The 21,906-nt window shown below is 34.8% G+C and overlaps 2 protein-coding genes across 2 annotated transcripts; one reads left to right on the forward strand and one right to left on the reverse strand.

Moving 5' to 3' along the window:
• The first annotated feature begins 1,308 nt into the window (after positions 1-1,308).
• Positions 1,309-3,087, forward strand: LOC131632241 (nascent polypeptide-associated complex subunit beta-like). The gene is made up of 6 exons (XM_058903026.1): positions 1,309-1,422; positions 1,850-1,917; positions 2,149-2,297; positions 2,389-2,445; positions 2,658-2,696; positions 2,781-3,087. The coding sequence occupies exons 2-6, from the start codon at positions 1,850-1,852 to the stop codon at positions 2,948-2,950; spliced, it is 483 nt and encodes a 160-aa protein (XP_058759009.1). The 5' UTR covers positions 1,309-1,422; the 3' UTR covers positions 2,951-3,087.
• Positions 3,088-12,486: 9,399 nt separating this feature from the next.
• Positions 12,487-16,053, reverse strand: LOC131632224 (leucine-rich repeat receptor-like kinase protein SUNN). The gene is made up of 2 exons (XM_058903004.1): positions 13,224-16,053; positions 12,487-13,106 (listed from the first exon to the last, which is right to left on the reverse strand). Exons 1-2 carry the CDS (start codon positions 15,793-15,795, stop codon positions 12,748-12,750), a joined length of 2,931 nt encoding a protein of 976 aa, XP_058758987.1. The 5' UTR covers positions 15,796-16,053; the 3' UTR covers positions 12,487-12,747.
• Positions 16,054-21,906: the final 5,853 nt, after the last annotated feature.

Consider the following 21,906-nt stretch of genomic DNA (forward strand, 5'->3'; position numbering starts at 1 on the left):
ATAATACCGTAAATATGAAAATATGCAAAAAGGGTTTAGGGTTGAAGGAGAGATTGAATTTGTGGATGAGAGATGCATTATGCACTTATTATAGTTTAATGAGAGATGCATTATGCAATTATTGTAGTTTAGGGTTTGTTGGTTGATATCAAAAGCCATAATATATAGATTAATGAGAGAAAATTGAAGGGTTTCTCAGAAATCAAAGAGGAGAAGTGTGGAGGTGGTTTTGCTGTATTCCAAGAAAAATTGCACAATTCCAAAAAAACTTTTTCACATTATAATGATGGTAAAACAAAAAAAGGGATAATTGAAAGGTTACCAAATGATTAAAAAAATTTATTTATTAATTAAAGTATTAAAGGAGATGAAGGAAGCTGAAACTCCAAGGTTCTCAACATTGGAAAAGTGGGGGTTGTGTTGTGTCATTAATAAAAAAAAAATTGATTAGGCTGCAAAAGTAAATGATGGAATGAGAAAGGATTTAACATGAACTGAAACAAAATCAAATCATAGCAAACAAAAAAAATTGACAAAGAGAGTTGCAGCAGAGGCGACAAATTTCTTCTGCAGATCTGAAACAGAGAGAAGACCAACTCACAATTTTCGGTGACAAATGATAAAATCATATTGTAAACATGATGTATAATACCGTAAATATGAAAATATGCAAAAAGGGTTTAGGGTTGAAGGAGAGATTGAATTTGTGGATGAGAGATGCATTATGCACTTATTATAGTTTAATGAGAGATGCATTATGCAATTATTGTAGTTTAGGGTTTGTTGGTTGATATCAAAAGCCATAATATATAGATTAATGAGAGAAAATTGAAGGATTTCTCAGAAATCAAAGAGGAGAAGTGTGGAGGTGGTTTTGCTGTATTCCAAGAAAGATTGCACAATTCCAAAATTTTTTTTTTCACATTATAATGATGGTAAAACAAAAAAAGGGATAATTGAAAGGTTACCAAATGATTAAAAAATTTATTTATTAATTAAAGTATTAAAGGAGATGCAATTACATCTATGTCCCCGTTTATCACCCTCAAATTGGTGATTAGAGGGATAATTATAGAATTTCATATGTCTTCTACTTTATTATATTAAAAGTAGATTTAAAATTTTTTAAAATAAAAAAAATTCGATATAAATTTTTAAAGTTTCAAAAAATAATAATTAAAATAATAAAAATCCCGATTTATAAATGTCATTGTTTATAAGGATCAAAAATCAATTTTAATAATTTTATAGGGATAAAAAGGTATTTAACCTAAATTTAAATCCCACTTTTAATTTTCTTTTTTATAAATAAAAAGAAGACTAGGGTTTTATAGATATAAGAAGGATCTTATCTCGTTGCGTCGTTTCGTTCTTCTTCACGGTGAGGCTTAACCTGTGTCCAAAATCACTGATTTCCCCAAGGTACTTTCATCACTTCTACTCTATTTCATTTCACTGATTTTTCGTTTTGTTGTATCTTGCTATCCATTGTTGCGTTGTTTCTCACTGTCTTCGGTTTTTTCAACCCTTCAGAATTTGACCTAATTTCTATGCGGTGTGTTGATTTCGAATTCGTCCTATTTTCCATTCCATTTTTTTATTAATTTTGTTTTTTAGGTCTCTTGTTTTCTCAAATCTACCATTTTTAGTTGTATATTGAGCTTTGAGTTACTGATTTGCTACAAGGGTGGTTGAGAAGGATGTTAGTTATGTTTTTGTACACAATCTACTCTATGGAGGTCTTTCCACTCCATATTGAGTTTTGCTACTAATAACTTTGCATTTTTTTTTCAATTTTAATGTAGTTTGGTGTTATGAAATTTATATTTAGTTTGTGTACTTTACTCAGATGAATCGTGAAAAGTTGATCAAGATGGCCGGTTCGGTTCGAACGGGTGGAAAGGGTACTGTCAGAAGGTATTTGTGAAACCTAACTTTGGTCTTTTCTAATATAACTTGGTTGTCATATGCGTCCTGTTAATAATATCAGTCATTTGTCATTGGAGTCACTAGCCATATGTTGACATGAGCCTTAGATCTTATAAATATCAGTTATTTCTCCATTTTCTTGTTAAGTGTTGTTTTGAATCCATAATGCTTTTGTTAAGTTAAATAATTTCTTGATGTTCTACATTCACTTTACCGTAGAAAGAAGAAGGCTGTCCACAAGACAACAACTACAGACGACAAAAGGCTTCAGAGCACCCTGAAGAGAATTGGGGTGAATGCCATCCCTCAAATTGAGGAGGTCAATATCTTTAAGGATGATGTTGTCATCCAGTTCTCAAACCCCAAAGGTAATAACAGTCCATAATATTTCAGCATTTATACTTTATATATTGCTTTTCAGATTTTGCTGACTTTTAAATTGGATTGTTTTCTTTCCAGTTCAAGCATCCATTGCTGCTAATACATGGGTTGTTAGTGGTGCTCCTCAAACCAAGAGTAAGATAATACATCCTCTTCATATATTTACGCTAGTCTATTCATAGTTTTATCTGTTCACAATCAATTATATGGATCTTTTCATTTTATCTTAGAGTACACTAAGGCATTTCTTACCACAATTTATGAACACCCTTCTATAGTGTACTGCTTATTTTATGGCTGGTTATTTACCGTTGTATGATGTTAAAATTTAATCTCCCCTTCTGCAGAGTTGCAAGACATTCTTCCCAGCATTATCCACCAATTAGGTATGTGCTTTCAACTTTTCCAAAGGTGTGTTTGGTGTTTATTGTCCTTCCAATCTTAACGTCTTGAATATTATTAAAATACAGGGCCGGATAATTTGGAAAACCTGAAGAAGATAGCTGAGCAGTTCAATAAGCAGGTTCCTGAAGCAGGTGCTGGCACAGCCACAGCACAAGAAGAGAATGATGATGATGTTCCAGAGCTTGTCCCAGGAGAGACTTTTGAGACAGCTGCTGAGGAAGCCAAGGATAGTTAGAGTGTTATTGTGTGCCATCTTGTGTTTTTGACAAAGAAAATTTTGATTTTCAATTTTGTATTTTAGGTTGTTTTGTTCTCAGTCATATACTTTAAACAGACCGAATACTTGAATTTAATCTGTTTTCCTTTGTCTAATTCAAGTATTACTTATTTGTACTCCATTTCAACTAAATTCTATGTATTTCTGGAAGTAACATGAGGATAAAATTTCTTAAAATTTTGTTCTGTACATCTAAAAATGGTCATGGCTGATAGAAGCACTTTACTATATAGTAATAGTAAAAATGTGTCAAACCAAAAAAACCCAGTGAATTAAGAGAAAATAAGAGAATCAGCACAAGAATTTGATAAAACAATTTGATAAAACTGCATGATTGAAGTATAATAAATGGGTTTATATCTCCTATGGAAATCTAATGCTTTCCATTCATAATGCTAAGTTGATCATTACTCCAGATACCCCATCCTATCCTCACTCACAACTACTTATCAGTCTAACAATATTCAGTTACGTGGGTTGCTACCCATCCATGTCTATCATTCCCATTGCATGGGTTGCTAACAATAACCCCTCCTTTAGAAACATTGTCCTCAAAGTTGAATTTCAAAAACTGACTCAATTATCACAACATTTTCCCAAGTAGCCTCATCCTCTCAGTTGAATTTCGAAAAGTGACTCAATCATCACAACATCTTCCCAAGTGTACCAGCACTTGCTCTGTAGCCTCACCTTTTTTATCAATGACTCATTCAACCAATACCTTTTCTGGAGCACTTGCTCTGTAGCCTCACCTTTTTTATCAATGACTCATTCAACCAATACCTTTTCTGGTTCAAATAGCATAACATCGTTCGGCCCATATCCTTGGGCATCTCCTTCTCTCCATGATACTCCTCTATTGTCTTTTTCAACAAAGGCAAGTGAAAGACTTGGTGCACACATGATCATGTGGGTAGCTTGAGGTTGTATGCCTCCTCTCCTACCTGTCCAATGACTTGATATGACCCATAGTATCTGGCTGCGAGCTTTGCATTGAGCGAGTAAACATTGATTTATGCCTTGCATCTGCATGCTGTTTCGTCCTTCTCTGAGCACATTGTAGATGAAACTTAAGCTGTCTCAAGGCTTCGTCACGATCCAATGTTTCCCCTGGTAGTAAATGCGTGATTATCAATCTGCACTGCTTCCACCCTTCTTTCCCCTGGTAGTAAATGCATGATTATTGGAGGTTTCTTGCCAAAAATGAGTTCAAAAGGAGTTTTCCTAGTGGATGCATAGGTGGTATTAAACCAGAATTCTTCCCAATGTATCCATTGTTTCCATGACTTAGGTTGATCCATCGACACCTCTTGCCACACTACCTCTGGTATCAATAAGGGTTGAAGCAAACTGCCAGGAGATTTCGATAAATACTTCTGTTGTTAGCACGTATCCCGAGATCTAGCATACTCTTGTATCCTTCCTTTCATGCCTACCCAATAAATATTGGTTCCAATCCTTCTGTATGTTATGTAAAATCTTGAATTCCCCCCTTGAGGAGTGATGTGAAGTTCTTCCAACAACTTACAGAGGAGACTTGATTTGTTAGACAAAACCAACCATCTCTCATACAACAAACCTCCTTGATGGTACGTAAATCCAGCCTTAGATGCTCTCTTTTTTTTAGGCTATCAATAGTTCCCATAAAATACTCATTCCAGTGCATTTCCTCTTTCACTTTTCTCCCTTCCTCCCATATTGGACAAGAAATCAATGCCTGTAATCCCCATTTTCAAACACACATGACAAAGCATCAACACCTATGTTATCCACTTCAGGCTTGTATATAATGTCGAATTGGTACCCAAGTAATTTGGCTGACCAATTCTACTGCTCCGGTGTTGTTATCTTTTGCTGCCACAACTGTTTGAGACTTTTTCTGGTATGTTGAAACAGCGAAATGCCAACCCAGAAGATAAGGTCTCCAGTGTTGGATTACTAAGGCTACTGGCATTAATTGGTTTTTTAAGATGATTTGGCCAAGTTCTTAACCTGAAATGCTTTGCTGAAAAATGCAATTGGTCTCCCTTATTGTATCAAGATGGATCCAATACCCACACCTTAAGGGTCACATTCAACTAAGAACTCCTTATCAAAATCAGGTAAGGCTAATACCGAGCTATCGTGAGCCTTTCCCTTAGTGTTTCAAAAGCTGTTTGTGCATGAAATGCCTATATATTTAAAACCTTCCTTCTTTGTGAGTTCTACTAATGGCCTCACATTTTTTTCATATTCTTTGATAAACTTACGATAACATCGGGTAAGTCCTAGAAAACCCCTTACTCCCTTCACATTTTGAGGAACTGGCCATTGCTTAACCCTACTCACTTTACTTAGGTCTATAGCCACTCCTTCACCTAAAATAAGATGACCCAAGTATTCGACTGTAGATTGGCCAAATTGACATTTCTTCTGGTTTAGCACTAATTGATGTTTTTGTAACAAATCAAACACAACTGCTGATGCTTCAAGTGATCCTCCCAAGTCCCAACAACGACTTTAGATTAGTATATCGTCGAAAAACAGCAATACAAACTTTCGTAGCATAGGTATGAACACACCATTCAACAACTTGTTTGAAACGTTATGATGGCGTTCAAATTCTAAATATAATCATCAAATACAACAAAATAATACAAATGCTTAAATAGTCTTTTGGTCTCAATAAGTTGACGAGTTTTTGATTTTAGTTTTTAAATCTTTTTTTGGTACAAGTCTTTATATCTCACTTTCTTGTTGGCATTGACCCTTGACGTCAAAGTTATGTTAAACAAAAAGCCTATGTGATTAAAGTTGCTAAACTGACATTTGTATTTTTATTTTTTATATTAAACTCATTTAAACACGTGAATCATATATTTTCCACCAAAAAATATCATCAAAATACATTTTAATAGTTGAGAGCTCTTTGGGAAGCCTTTATTTTTCAAATTAAATCACAAAAAATATTTTGGAGCTTAACCGGTTGATTTGAAAACTATTAAATTGATTAGGACAAGTTTTAGATTTGTCTAATCGGTTAGAACAAATACCTAATAAGAGAAAAAAAGTCCATAATCAATTATGAATGTTTAATAAAAATGTAACAACTCTCTATCAAAATCTTCCAATTTAGGGACCAATAATCAATTATTGATTAGCTAATCGATTAGGCGATTTATTTTGCCATGGATTGTTTCCTAAATTGAACCATCTCTTCGCCTATAATTAAAGGGTTTTTTTCCCTCATTTCAAAATATCAAGAAAAAAACGTGAATATCTCAATTTTCCTCTTTCTCTAAGTATCTCTAAAAGTATTTCTTTTTCTCTCATATCTTTAGCCATAGTGCTTTGAGTGCGGTCTTGAATTTAGTGAGGAAATTGTTTTGAGTAAAGGACATTATTGTAAATTTACCAAGATTTATTTTTTCTCTTAAGTAAGTTATTCTTTCTTATATAGTAATCTTTTTGGTTTGGAGCTAAGCCAGTGTAAAATCTCTTTTGGGGATTAGTATAAGTCTTTGGTTTGTGAGCTTCGCCATTGACGAAAAGCCCTCCATTTGGGTTCATGAAGAATAACCCGAAAAAAATCTTCACAATGGTTCTTGAGCCTAGCTTCGTTAAAAGCTTTATCAAATTGATATCAGCCTGGTATAAATTCTCACTCGATTTCTGAGTTCAGCCTATGTATAAACTTAGTAGGTTCGAGATCATCTCGGTAAAAGTCTCGGTTCAATTTATGTTCCGCCCGTGCAAAACCTCGATTCGGTTGAAGGATAGCCAACTCAAAATTCTGAGTTGTTTTGAGATCAACCTGCATAAAATCTTAGTTTGTCTTAAAGACTAACTGCTCAAAGCTCTTCTCGTTGTTCGGAGTGAAGACTAACTGTTTCATTCCTTTGTTCGCTGTTTGGTTGAAAGTTAGCTTGAAACTTAATTTTTCTTGTATGAGGGAGTTCGCGGGCTTATCCTTCTAAAAGATCTCAAGCATTATTGAATACTCTCAAGTACTAGTTCGTGGGGAGAGGAGTGAGTCACTTCTTTAAGACCAAACATCTATATATCTATAGTGTTATCTCTCTTCCTTTAACTCTTTTACTTTCCGCTTATTTTTTATCCCTATTTACCACTGCATATCTAAACGCTTTTTTAGAAAATGTTTCAAATTCTAATTTGGAAAACAATTTTGATTTAAGCTATCGTTTCCCAATCCTCCAAAATTCATCTCCTTTAGTGTACGGAGTCACATGTTCAACAAATTTCACCAAAAGTAAATGCAGCCCCAACTTATCCCGTGCCCACATTAATCACAAAAATCCCTTAGCACCAAGATTAACCACACGGTCAATACTAGAATCAGTGTCATTAACTTTTATATCACTAAGGTCTATAAGAGGGATACGTAAATCTTAGTTTCTCGGGTTCACCATGATCAAACAAGATTGAAAACTTAGAAATGATCAAAGTAAGAAAAGTGAATACCATGTGTTTTAGTGCAATTCTCCGACAAACTTTAGAGGAAATGCAAGATCTTCCGAGCATGCAATCCAAATTCCATGAACCTTAGCAACACAAAAGTGACTAAACCCTAAAGCTTTTTCCATAATTACACTTGAGAAATAAAGAAGTCGAAAAATGAAACTAAATCCCAAGTTCTCGCTTTATAGATACAATGAGCATCTAGATCAATGATCATGATATGCTAGAAGGTCAAATCCCATACCCAACAATTGAGGAAAAATTTTTGAACAGTAAGGGAACTTATGTGCACTCTAGCGGGTCTAGGTGCTCCATTTTCCTACTCTACACGTATGGAGGCCATCGTCTCAATAAATTTTTGCCTACACAATGTGCAATTAATGTGTGTATTCCCCAGACCAACTACTTCCACTCAACTCCATCACAGAGCATATTCTCACTATGGCATATTCTTAAGGGAAAGATTCCTTCGAGGATTCATATTCCTAGACCGGCCTCGTCGACTTTTGCAGCAACAACCATCGCTTCAAAACTAATAGCAATGACTTTAAGGAAAATGTTTCAGATTGGCCAATGATATATGAAAATCAATCCAATTCAATAAGTGTATGTGTAACTCGGTGAACTGACTTTTATTTTTAATATGCAACAATGTTGCAGTGAGCATGAGTCGCCACCGACTTTTATTTTGTCCAATGTTAGGAAGGGTAAAAAGTACAGAAAAAGACCCTTTTTAAAAGAAACGGGCTCGGGGGGTAAGTTATGAAAAGGGAAGGTGCAAGCACCCTTTTCATCCGTAGTTATCTACAGGCTCTTAATTTGCTTAGCTCATGTTTGTTTGTTTTGAAAAGAAGCATAAGGGACGTAAGGACTTTAGCGTAAATGCGTAGCCTTCGTCTTTGAAAGAGTTTTTGAAAAGATATTTTTTTTATTGAGCTAGGCAGGTTAAGAGAACTACCCTAATTATTTGGTCCTTTTCTATACTTTTTACGATTCCCAGGATTATCCATACTATATAGAAGTAGGAAACCCTTGTTATATTGGGCGTGCGGGTCATCGAAGGGTCATCGTATGGTCGTTGAAGGCAACAAGTAGAGGAACCTTAGCATTCTAGCGGGACTATCATCATTTTCCGAAGGGACTCCGAGGGACAAGATCTTTTACCGTAGGCAACAATCGAGGGTCATTGAGGGACTAAGATCTTTTCTATGATGATATTTTCAAGGGTCATCGTTTGCTAAGATACCTCTACATTCGAGGGACACGACCATATAATCGTAAGGCAACCGAGAGGGGCGTACCCTATGGGTGAGTGCGTGCAAATGTGTTGGATTCGATTATAATTTATCTTGTATATCTTTAGTGAGCTAACGTTTGATTCTGTCTTATCATACACACCCTAGTTAGCATTCATCTAAGTAATATGTATATACAATAAAATACGAGAATTTAAAGGTGCGGAACATAAAGATATTCACTATGATTTTTACATTTGGCCTATGTACATTCTAATGTCTTAAATAAAATAGACCAATCATGCGCCATACATGGGTTTTTTTTGAGATGAGAAAAGAAATCGGGAACGATAATAAGAAATTAGTCTTTGAAAAATAAATGAGACCTAGATCTAAAATAACTATTAATTTTAACTTAATTTTATCCTAATTCTAAATCAACACCTAATTAAATTAATTTTGGCTGAATTTTAAAAAAGAAATAAAATATTAGTGATTTACTAATTATTGAATAATTACTAGAATTAAATTGTTTAAATTAATTCCCTTTAACTAATTAGATTAATTAAGTAAAACCAAATAAATTATTCACTAATCCTAATTATCTGATTTAATTAATTAAGTTATACTAGTTGATTAACCTAAGTGTACCAATTATTGAATTATTTAATTAATTAAAAAAAGAAAAGAAAAGAAAAATAGTTAGAATTAGTGAAGAAAGAGAAATAATGAAAAAAAAAAGTTGGGGGATGCCACCGCTGGGAATCGATCCCATGGTTCTGCGTTCACATGCGAGTTTCCCTTGCCATCTGTGCTATGCAATTTTGCTGTTAATAAATCAAATGGAATAATATAAAAAAAAAGAAAACCGGTCATCAAGTCAAACGCAGCTTTAAAATGGACCCTACTGCGCATTGACTGGCCAATGAGGTCGCTGGAACGCGCCACGCGTGTTAGTCAAAAAGTCCATGCATACTGTTCATCATCTTCCTCGCGATCACCTGCGGATTTACCCGCGGAAACAGCTGTGATTTTTCCTGCGGATTTTTCCGCGAGTTCCTTCTTTTTTGTACCTACGATTTAAACAATGCAAACGAACGACAAAGCAAGAAAACTATTGGTCCAGATCCACTAATTAGGACCTTGTGAGTCCATTGATGGTGTTTTTTTGGCCCGAAACATCACGCAAATAAAAAAAACGCAAAGCAATATCTCTATGCTCTAGAAATGGTGTCTCTCTATTCAAGGCTCCAAACTCCCATATTATGGATCAAACCTGTTCTAAATATCATCATAAACATGTAAAATGCATCACATCTTATAAAAACGCATTAAACAATTAAAAACGAAAAAGAATAAAATGGATGCATGATGAACAATCTTAGCGTGGTATTTTACATAGCATGGGGTTCATGCTTGGCTTCATACTTACCATACACCGTCCCAGGAAGAGATTAGAGTGGTTATTTTGAGTGGTTAGGGTCTGCAAATTTGAAAACGAAAAATCTTTTTTTTGGTGATTTTTTGGAACCTTGGGTGTGAGTCTTGGAGGCTAGGGTTTCGTGTCTTGTGGCTGCATGATTTGTGATTATATATGGAACAAAATTAGGGTTGAAACAAAATGGAAAGAATCATTGTCATCAAAGTGTGGAAATGTCATGATTTCTTTCCAAAACATTTTTTGAAAACTTTCCAAAATTCCAAGATTTTGTCTCAAGCCTTCCTTTTATATTTTCACACGACTTTTGCACACATGTGGGGTCCTTAAATATTTGGAAATTACACATATGTTCTCTTTACCATTAAGTTATGATTTTATTTCTTTTAAAATTGAATTTAAATTAATAAATTCAAAAATTAATAGAATAAAACCATATAATAAATGAAAATTGATCCATGGGCCTCTTATGAAGATGCATTTTCGTGGTCAACAATGAAGTATAGGCCCATTGCTAAAAAAAACAAAATTTCTCAATTGTGGCTTTATGCATTTCTCAAACTTTGCCCAACTTGCACCAACTGTAACTCCTTCAATTTTTATCGTATGAAGGTGTTCCAGGACTTTTTGGAAAGCTTAGATGCCCTCTACAAGCTACTTTGGAAACTTTTTTTCATTTGGAGATTTTATCTTGACGATATGGCTTGTGCGAGAAAACTGCCTTTTTGCGAGTTCCTAGAAGAACCTGTAATGTTTTGACTTGTATCATCCAAATGGTGCATTTCTTGACTTTAGACCCAACATCAAAGTTGTAGAAAATGAAATTTCCTTGAGAATAGGCTTTGGTTGGGCAATTTTTGATGAACCATGTGAGAGTTATGATCGGTCAAAGTTCCGTTGACTTTCCCTTTAAAACCCTAATTTAGTAACCTCTTCCTTTGATGATTTTGGACCTTTTTCTTGATGAATCATGATCAAATTTTGATCAAATGATGAATATAACATAGAAATGTTAATGTTGCCCAAGAATCGGGAGTTTTGACTGTGGTTTGACCATAGTTTGACTTTTAGGTTAACCAGTCGATTATTGATCGTTCGGGCCATTGAGTGAGCTATCTTTTGAATCAGAGCTTGAAAATTGGCATGAGGATACTTTGAATCATTTTAGAGACCCTGAAGTCAACTTGAGGCATGTGAAGTTGATTTATCCTTGGGAAGAACAAAACCCTAGTTGGAGGCTAGTTGATTAGGAGAGGGTGTCTTTGAATATTGTGCCTTGATTTGACTTTTGAATAGGAAAAATAGTATGGGCAAATTTTGGGGTATGACAGTATGTCAATCACTGATGTACAGGTGGATCCTCGTTCTTGGACACCGCACAAAAGCATGGCCTCAATTCCATCTCAACTGTTTATATACATCAAACGATCGTGTTGTAACATGCTCCTCTATATATGCGACCCTGAGTCACATCAAAATATCATTTTCATTCATACTTGAAAAGTATCATCTCCCTCATATATTATCATATATTAACTTGAGCATCAAAGTGTTAATTTTTTGACATGTAATCTCATCTAATCATTGAAGAACCGTAATCTGCACTAAACATCTCACCACTACGGTTATCTTCAACCTTACATCTAGGGGTGGGCAAATTTGAACCGTCCGATTCAAACCGACCGACCCGTTGTCTTTTTTATGTAAACGGATAGGGTGTTGGGTTGATTCAATTGCTTAATTTGAATAGCATAGGGTTGTTTCGGTCGGGCTCAGATGATTATTTTGAACCCGATGAAAACCGAAACCGACCGAACCTAATTAATATTTATTTTATTTATTTTTATTACCATATGATTGACTTAGTATCAAAATGAGGCTCATAATGTTATAAGATTATTATCATTTTTATAATTTAATTGTGTCATTGTGTAATCACAAGATTACATATACACTATGGAATTTTGAGTATTATTTAGCTTGTGGTTTAAAATACGACAATGGTCAAATTTACATCAAATGATATTTGCAATATTAGCACATAATAATAATATTTGTTTCAATAATAATGAATACTTTTTCATTAGTTTATTCTCAAATTTTCATAGTAATTTAAAAAAATATTAAATGTTTGTGAATTTTATAAATGATGAGCAATTTTTATAGATTTACTTAATAAATGTTAAATTGATTAAACCGACCCGATTTATCCTTTAAACCGAGTTAACCGAATCCGCCAAAAAAATTATCAATCGAAATTGGACCTTAAAATGAAACCGCGGCTTAAATCGATTTTAAGTTTTAAACCCGAAACTGACCGATTGTCCATCCCTACTTGCATCTATTTATGTTCCTATATGAAGTTTGGATAAAAAATAATATACATAAAACAATTTTGAAATGATAATGCTCTTGTACAAAATTTCTTGAAACACAATAAAATATTTCCAATCACTCAACGTGAATGAGAAATTCAAACCTATTTTTACAATTGATATATCACACTACATTTGATTTGTTGTTTCACTTTTGATAAAATACTAGATACAGGTGCAAATCATTAACACAGTTTAATCTGTGTTAGCTTATTTTCAGAGAAGTGAACCCTGTTTATTTATCTGATTCTAGAGATTGATGAGGTTGTTTTGAGTGGTAGACTGAGGTGGATTAGTGAGCATATGAACTACTTCCCTCATGGTAGGCCTTGCAGGTCCCATTTCTTTAACACACATCATAGCTATGTTGAACATGTAGATAACACTTGCCATTGGGTATCCAGTGAGTCGCGGGTCCACCACCGCCGACACCAATGCTTTATCCGAGGGCTGATAAAGCTCTGATTCAGTTTTATTGATCCATCCAACGATGTCCACTCCATCTCCAAACTCGCCCACTGGTTTCCTTCCTATAATCAGCTCCAGTAGCACCACTCCAAAGCTATACACATCGCTTTTCTCATCCACTTTCAGCGTATAAGCATACTCTGTTCACAAAATCAACATGTCCATCATTAATAAAAACAAAAACATTATAGCACTATGAAATTACTAATCATGATATGTATAGTAGAATAATATAATGGTGGTACCAAGTTACCGACCTGGAGCAATGTAGCCGTAGGAGCCAGCAATAGAGGACATGGACTGAGAAGCACCTGGGTCATATAAGAACTTAGCAAGTCCAAAATCAGCAACATGGGCTTCAAAATCAGCATCTAGCAATATATTATTGGACTTAACATCCCTATGAATAATAAGAGGTGAACAATCATGGTGCAAATAGCACAGTCCTTTAGCAGCTTCCACTGCAATTTTGTACCTCATTTCCCAACTCAAATGACAACCTTTTGCACCATGAAGCCATTCTCCTAAACTACCATTTGGCATGTACTCATACAGCAACAAATTTGTGTCCTTGTTAGAAACATAACCCAATAGCCTCATTATGTTTCTGTGTCTGATTCTACCCAATGTTTCTATCTCTGCTTTGAACCCGTAATCGTTTCTTCCACTTCCTTGTCCAACTAAACGCTTTATCGCTACGTCTGTTCCGTTTGGCATGGACCCTCTGTAGACTATGCCAGCTCCTCCTTTTCCTATTATGTTCTCTTCTTTCAAACACTCCACGACTTCCTCTGCTTTGAAGTCTAGTCTCTGGAACGCTGTTAACTTCCATGCTTTCGCAATATGAAGCTTTCTCTTCCTCATCATGTGCATCGTCAGCATCACCAGTAACACCGCTGTGGCGAGAGCAATTGCGGTAATAATGGCCTTCACCTTCGTGTGGCTTTTTCTCGCGGGGAAGATATATGAAGAGCATGAGGATTGGTGTGGGAAACAGAGGTTAGGGTTTCCGAAAAACGACCTGTCGTTGAAAACCAAAAACTGACCGCCGGTGGGGACTATTCCGGTGAAATTGTTGTAGGAAAGATCCAGCGTTGTTAGACTCGTCATGAACCGAATCTCGTCGGGGATTAGCCCCGATATGTTGTTATGTGAAAGATTAAAAATGCTGAGAACCTTGAGATTCTTCATTCCCTTCGGAACATCGCCGGTAAGCATGTTCCGGCTGAAATCAACGGCGGTCAACGATCTACACTGAGAAACCGTCGTTGGGATTACACCGGTGAGGTTGTTACCGCTTATGTTGAAGTTGGTTAACACTGGTAAGTCAAAGACTTCCTCCGGAATTTCTCCGACGAACTGGTTTGCGTCAAGCAACAGCGTCTGAAGTGATCTGAGATTCTTCATCGAAGCCGGAATCCTCCCGGTGAATAAGTTGTTAGAGATAGTGAGAATCCCGAGATTAGCGCCGGAAACTTCAGAAGGTAGTTGGCCGTTAAAACGGTTATTTCCAAGCTCGATTATCGTCACAGAAGGTAGTTGAAAAATTCCTTGTGGGACCGGTCCGTCTAAGTAGTTATTCGCAACTCTGATTTTGAGAAGTGACTTACACGCGCCGATACCTTTAGGAATTGGACCGTGGAAGAAGTTATCGGTAACGATAAACGTTTGCAGTTTCTTCGATTTGCACAAATCCGGTGGAATCAATCCAGTGAGGTGATTCTTCGTAACGTCAAAGAAAATGAACTTCCCGTTTGAACCGAGATTTTGTGGCAATACAAAAGAGAAATTGTTTTCCCAAATATTAAACGTTTCTAGGTGAGGAAGATCGCCGATGAATGCCGGAATAGAACCGCGAAACTTGTTCTGGAAGAAATTCAAGAGAGTGAGGTTTTTGAGATTTGAGAAGCTCTCCGGAATCTCTCCGGAGAGGTCGTTGTTGGAGAGATCCAACGACATGAGACTCCTCATGGAAGAGAGTTCCGGTGGAATTGTTCCGGTGAGGTTGTTCATTTGCAAGAACAAGCTGTCAAGGTTCTCTAAATTTCCTAGACTCGGTGGAATTTCTCCGGTGAGGTTACAGTTAGACACTTCAAGGTATCGGAGAGATTTCAACGAACCGAACTCTGGTGGAACTCCGCCTTCGTAAGCGTTGTTGTAACCTAAACGGAGTTCCTTCAGCGTCTTTAATTTAGATAAGCTCTTAGGAATCCTCCCTGATAAACTGTTGGCGTTTATGCTTAAAATCTCCAGCTTCTGAAACTCCGAGTAACTCTCCGGGATACTACCGGTGAAATAGTTTCCGGCGAGACATAAGAAGTTGAGTTCCTTGAGTCTAACGATTTCCTCTGGAAGATGACCAGCGAAGCTATTGTCATAAGCATCAAGAACCTCCAGTTTGGTCATACGGAGAGTGATGTTGCCGGGGAAGTTACCAGAGAAGGTGTTGTGAGAGATGTTGAGGATTCTCAGAGAGGTAAGATTGGATATCTCAAAAGGAAGCTCGCCAGTGAGATTATCCATGGTGAGGATGAGTCTCTCAAGCTTATCCAACGCTCCAATCTCCTTAGAAATTTTTCCAAAGAGTGGAACTTGCGTCACGTTCAGCTTTATCACTCGGTTATCTTGATCGCATGTTACACCGGAGAACGAACAGTGAGCTGAATCAGAACTGGAAAACTTCCAGTCTCCGAGTGAATCGTTGTGTTTTGCTTTCTCTCCTTTCATTGATTCTTTAAGCTTTAGCAACGCATCGAGATCGGTAATTGAAAAACAAGGTGTAAATAACACGCACAAGAATACCAGCAAGTAACATGTGATGCTTTTCATCTTTCTGTTTTTGTGACTATGAATTGGTTTGCATTGGGTGTATGTATGTATTTAATCTCTCTCTTTTTGGTACCACAAACTACATGCAGTGATTGCACTCTTAAATACAATTACAGTTAATCTAATTGATGTAATCTTATTGGTTAATTTCCATTTGGTGTAGTGGAGTATAATGTTTATGTAATATCCTCTTCCCACTAGTTTAAGTCCACCAGTGGACTTAAACTTAACTTACTTTTGTGAACACAAAGATGCAATTCTTTGTAACACTCACTTTGGAATGAAACTAAAGTTGATTTATGTATTTTGCTAAATTAAAAAAGAAAATGGAGAGAACAAAAGGTGTTTTACGTGGGAAGTGTTGGAACTGTTAAATGGCAAAGGCATTGATTCTATGTTTCAAGTTATTTCCACGATCATCCACTAGATATTGCAGAATCATATTCTATATGTGATTAAAGTGTAGTATTAATTTATGATTGAAGATGTTCCAAACATTTTCATGTTTCATGTAAATTATGTTTTTGCCTTGGTTTATTATTTTTGAGAAGACAAGAAAACTAATTACAAGAAGGATTATAGTGGAGTAATTAGATGTAAATCACACGACTTGGATGTTTGTGTGCCAACTGCCATCCATACTGTTTGGCCTAATATAGAGCATTCATTTCAGTCCAACAATATATCAACTAGGTTGTTAATAGTGATTGATGATTATTCTTTGTGCACAATATTCTCTACATTTGACAAAGACATTAGTGGTCTTTTTTGTGGCTATGGAGTCTAGAATTATAAAAAGGTGTTAGACTAGAAAGAACAATCATCTTTACTTATTTGACTATTGACCTTCAAGTGATTAAATGCATGAAAGATTAGTATCAAATTTTGTTTAACTAGACATACTATAGTGCTTGAGTTTGGGGTAACACTTGATACTTCCCCGTCCTGAATGTGCTCTCTAATTTCTGGTGGCTAATAAATGGCCATTGAGAAGGAGGAAGTGAAAAGAACAAAGCAGTTTGAGAAGGGGGAGTTTTGGACACTTTTCTTTTTCGTTTTTTACTATACAAAGCCTTCAAAATTTTGGGATATTCAAGAAAATGGATGAAATTTTAGAGTATTTGGAGGATTCGGATGAAATCTTATTCTTTCATAAAATTATAAATTACAAAATTAAAAATAAATTAATCACTATCATTTTCTTGTTATCTACAAAACTACTATAGAATAGAAATTTTCTAATTTTTTTACTCTGAAGTTTTTTACTTGAAAAAAATAGAGATTCAGTGTAAAATAATTTTACATTGTCAACTAATAAATATCGTGTATTCTTCCAAATTATATTTATATTTTAAAATTATTTAAATTATATAATAGATTATTGGTTTATTATTGAACAATAGTGTAAAAATAATTTGTATTGTCAGTGTTTGTTGTTAAGAAATGTGATTGGACCTAACTTAACCCTACTAAATTGGCTTATAGGGTGAAGATTGCCCCGACTTATAAGGACATGTTCAGGCCATATACCCTCACGCCCAGGACTAAACAACTGCAGCGTGGAAATAAATTGTGGGTGGCCCGATATCAGAACCTATAGAAGGTGGCCCACTGGATCTTAAACCAGGTTCTGATACCATGTTAAGAAATGTGGTTGAGCCTAACTCAACCCTACAAAATCGATTTGTAGGGTGAGGATTACCCCCACTTATAAAGACATGTTCAGACCATATATTGTCCGATATGAGACTCTTAACATTTGTCCATTAAACTCTTTTTTCTTCTCTAAACCAAACTTTAAATTATATTTAAGAATTGAGTTAAGAATTAAATGAAAAAACATATTTTTATTTTTAAATTGCATTATTAATAAAATGTTTCTAAAACAACTAAAAGGATGATTGAAATATTATATAATTATATATCATGCTCCTTTGAATATCACTTTAATTTTTAAAATAATTTTATTTTCATCAATTTTTTTCTAAAAAATCCATTGGGTTCTAATCAATGAATTAGAAGAAGTTTTGGAAACAATGGAAACAAGTTTTCAAAATATTATTTCTCTTAAATTGATTTAACTATTCTTGTATAGTAAGAGATCAATATTCGTCAATAAAAACAAATCATTGTTGTCTTTTACCTCAATTTGGGAAACAAAAGCCATACGATTACATACTTGATTAAGGGAGTGTCAAGTTGTGACTCCTTTAAAAATATCTTCAATGACGTTTTATATTGGATGATTTCTCGCAATCCTCGATTCTTTGGGAATATCCTGATGAACTATGATTGAATCTTCTACATGAGTTTGATCTTGATCTTGGTGTTTATCTTTTAGAGATATTTTCTCTAAGATACCAACACAGTAAACAAAATCTACTTGTACCAACTTTGGGTTAGTTTCACCAAAGGTAACATGAACTGATTCTTCTATAGATAGGTTTTTTATTGTATACTCCGAGAGATTTACTAGAAGCAGAATATCCTAAAAATTGTCTTTCATCAGCTTTAACAATAAATTTTCCAAGATTTTCTTTCCCGTTATTGAGGACAAAACATTTGCATCCGAACACATGAAGGAGAGAAATATTAAGCTTCCTTCCTTTGTATAACTCTTAGGGTTTTTCTTTTTAGAACTGGTCTTATCGAAACATAATTTGTCACATAGCAAGCAACACTTACTACATTTACCTAAAAGTACTTAGGAAGATTAGTGTCATTGAACATCATCCTCGCTAGCTCTTCATCTAATCTATTTTTCTTCATTGGCCTTCAGAGGTATACTTTTTGTCTTCTTGTCACCTTCTTCACCATCTAAGGACCTTTAAATTATCAACTACAGTTTAAGCATCTAAGGACCTTTACAACCAAATCCTCATTTTTGAAATACTTTCCATAGAGTTGTCATGTGATTCACAATGTGAATGAATCAGTTTTACATGTCATAAATGTTTTCTTCATGTTTCATTATAAAGAGTTTTTACTCATGGGTTAATGTGTTCATTCTAGCTTTCTTACCTCATATATTCATTCATGGGTAACTTGAAGGTTTCTCCATATTTCTTTTTCAATTTTACAGTGAGAAACACACAAAAACTCATCAAGATCAAGAGCGGTAATGAGGATACTTTCAAATTGTGTTGCATTATTTCTTTTTCTTATTTGGTCAAATCACATGTATTTTTTTACCTTTACACCATTAACTTGATATGTGGGAAAAAGTGGATCATTTTTCACAACTTTCCAAATATCATAATTCATCCCCTCTATGAAATTTTCATCTTCTCTTTTCATAAAGCATAACCTTCTCCACTAAAGGATTAGGGATTGCTAAATGAATCATTTGAAGTTATTCACATCTTAGAACAATTAGTATTATAGCAGGAATTAGGCTATGATGTCACTTGTTGAACAAGTGACTCCAAACATAAGAGGGGTGGTCGAATTGTGTTATAGAAAATTTGTGATTGATTTAAAAATTCTTTTTACATTTTAAAAATGTTTATGTTACTTGTATTTCCTTTTGATTGGATGTATTAGGTAAAACAACATGTGTACAAGATATATTTTATGCATAGGCAACATGTGGAACAAGATGTTCCAGCATGTGTTCCATCATCTGGCCTCGCTCTGTTAGCTAGATTACCAGAAGAAATTTGAGTGTGATTGTTTCTAGGAAGATTTGTTCTGTCCAAGGATATGCTAAAGCTCTTGGCAAAAAGATTTGGTTGAGCAAGATGTTCAGCACAAGTTGTGTGACAAGATGTTGTAAGGATTGGGTTTTAACTATCTTCACACTTCCTTCAAATTTGTCTTGATGTTAATTCCTTCAGAAGATGCAGAAGATTGCTTTTGAAAGAAGTTTGTTAATCCAAATCAATTTGTCTTGATTTAGTGAAAGAAGATTTGATTGGATTTGCCTCGAAGGAAGATTTATTTAATCCAAGATTTACTCTACAAAGAAGATATATATGAAGAGAGTTAATTTGGATATTTTGGTGCAATATGTAGAACACGATGTTCAAGCATGTGTGCAATACAACATTTGGCCCTTGTTAGCAGGCCATGATGGATGTTTTTAGGTGCGGATTTTTTAATTGGATTTCAATCAAATTTGTTACTATTGTTAAGCAATGCGTTTATGTGATGTGTTTGACCGTTGTTTGAAGATCAAATAAATTTAAATGGAGATTTAAATTTGAATTTAATTAAATAAAAAATCATATCTTTTATAGGAGACTTTTGTGGAGCAAATCAAATCCAACTACATCAGTATTAATTCTCAACGAAATCAATACTGCTAATGTCCATTGGAAAAGCCCTGAATTGGATTGCTATTTAGGAAGACTCAAACCTCATGTTTGACGTGGGCAAGTTTTGAAGATTTATTGAGTTACGGTTTATCTTTTGAGTCTTTATTGTTTGTTATCTTTGTGCACCACTCTAGTGCCTCCATTAATATCTTAAGGCATAGAGCTTGATTTGTTAGTTGAGTTGTAAAACTTTGTTCCAAGACACTAATTCTATAAGCTTAAGAATAAATTATTTGTGTGGGGTAAGTGTTTCATCCTTTCAATCATATTGTAATTGTTTAAACACTTGGTATTAGTTTTTTAGTGAAAGTGAGAGGGTTCTCGTTATTAACGGGGAGTGTAGAATAAAACTTCACAGGTTGTATTAGGAAAATGGCCTTGAATTGGAAGAATTCAGAGTAAGTCTATTTGTCCTTTTGACTATTGGGAGTGAAATAGTTCTATAGGGAGTCCTAAATAGAAATTCACTAGGACTAGGAAGAGACATTAAACAACATGAAGTTGTTGTTTCTATAAGACTAATTGTACTACTTCAAAATAATGAATTTCCATTCTTGGGTAGAGTGCCCTCTAGACGTATTTGTGGTTTCACCGAACTGGGTTACTGAATATTGTATTTTTTATTGCTTTTCTTCTCCATCGTCTTGTATAAGTTAAATTATCTTAACTTGGTTGTATAATTGTTATTCATCTGGTTTACAATGTAATAAGCATCGTGTCTGACATCTTCCCCAAAATTTGTCTTCTATCCTAAACCAGTTAAACACGTTATCCTAAGCATCTGGTCCAACATTTGTCTTTCTGAGAGCGGAATTTCAATTGGCATCAGAGGAGGCACCCTTTTATGTTAGGGTGATTTAGTTCCAGGGTTCTTATTTTGTTCAAGATGGAGAATTTTAATGAAGGAGAAACTGGTTATAGATCAAAGATTATTTATCCTCCAAAGAATAGAGCCAAAGGCAGTTATGAAGAGAAATAAAGAACACAAATATTGTGTTCTTTATTGCTTTTCTTCTCCATCATCTTGTATAAGTTAAATTGTCTTAACTTGGTTGTATAACTGTTATTCATCTAGTTTACAATGTAATAGACACCGTGTCTGACATCTGCCCCCAGAATTTTTCTTCTATCCTAAACAAGTTGTACATGTTATCCCAGGCATTTGGTCCAACATATGTCTTCCTGAGAATAGAATTTCAATTGGTATCCGAGGAGGCACCTTATTCTGTTAGGGTGAGTTCCACAGTTTTTATTTTATTCAGGATGGAGAATTTCAATGAAGGAGGAGCTGGTTATAGATCAAAGATTATTTATCCTCCAAAGAATAGAGCCAAAGGCAGTTATGAAGATTGTGAAGAGCAAGTAGAATGTAATTCTAGAGAAAATATCAGGCTTTCTAAAATCTTTAGTAAAGTCATGAGAAAACTTAACAAGAGATTTGAGAATAATGTCCCTACCAATATGAAGAACATTAATCATAAAGAAAAGGATGGTGAAAGACAAAACTATTTTTACAGGTACAAAGGGATCCAATATCTTAAATGCAAAGATTTTGGACATGTTCAAGCTGAATGCTCAAGTGTTTCAAGGAAACAAAGAACCATGACACCAAGGATAAAATAGATGAAGAAGGTGGATTTAATCAAGATAACAATGTTGTGATTTTCAAAGACATGAAAGAGTTTATAGATATTGGTGAGCCTTCAAATTCAAAGAGAAGGTGCACTACTCCTTTTCAGAAAACATAAGGTATAATATCTGGTAACATGTCTCAACGTTTGGTCAAATATGATTA

The sequence above is a fragment of the Vicia villosa genome, unplaced genomic scaffold (assembly GCF_029867415.1).
Source record: "Vicia villosa cultivar HV-30 ecotype Madison, WI unplaced genomic scaffold, Vvil1.0 ctg.000920F_1_1, whole genome shotgun sequence".
NCBI lineage: Eukaryota > Viridiplantae > Streptophyta > Magnoliopsida > Fabales > Fabaceae > Vicia > Vicia villosa.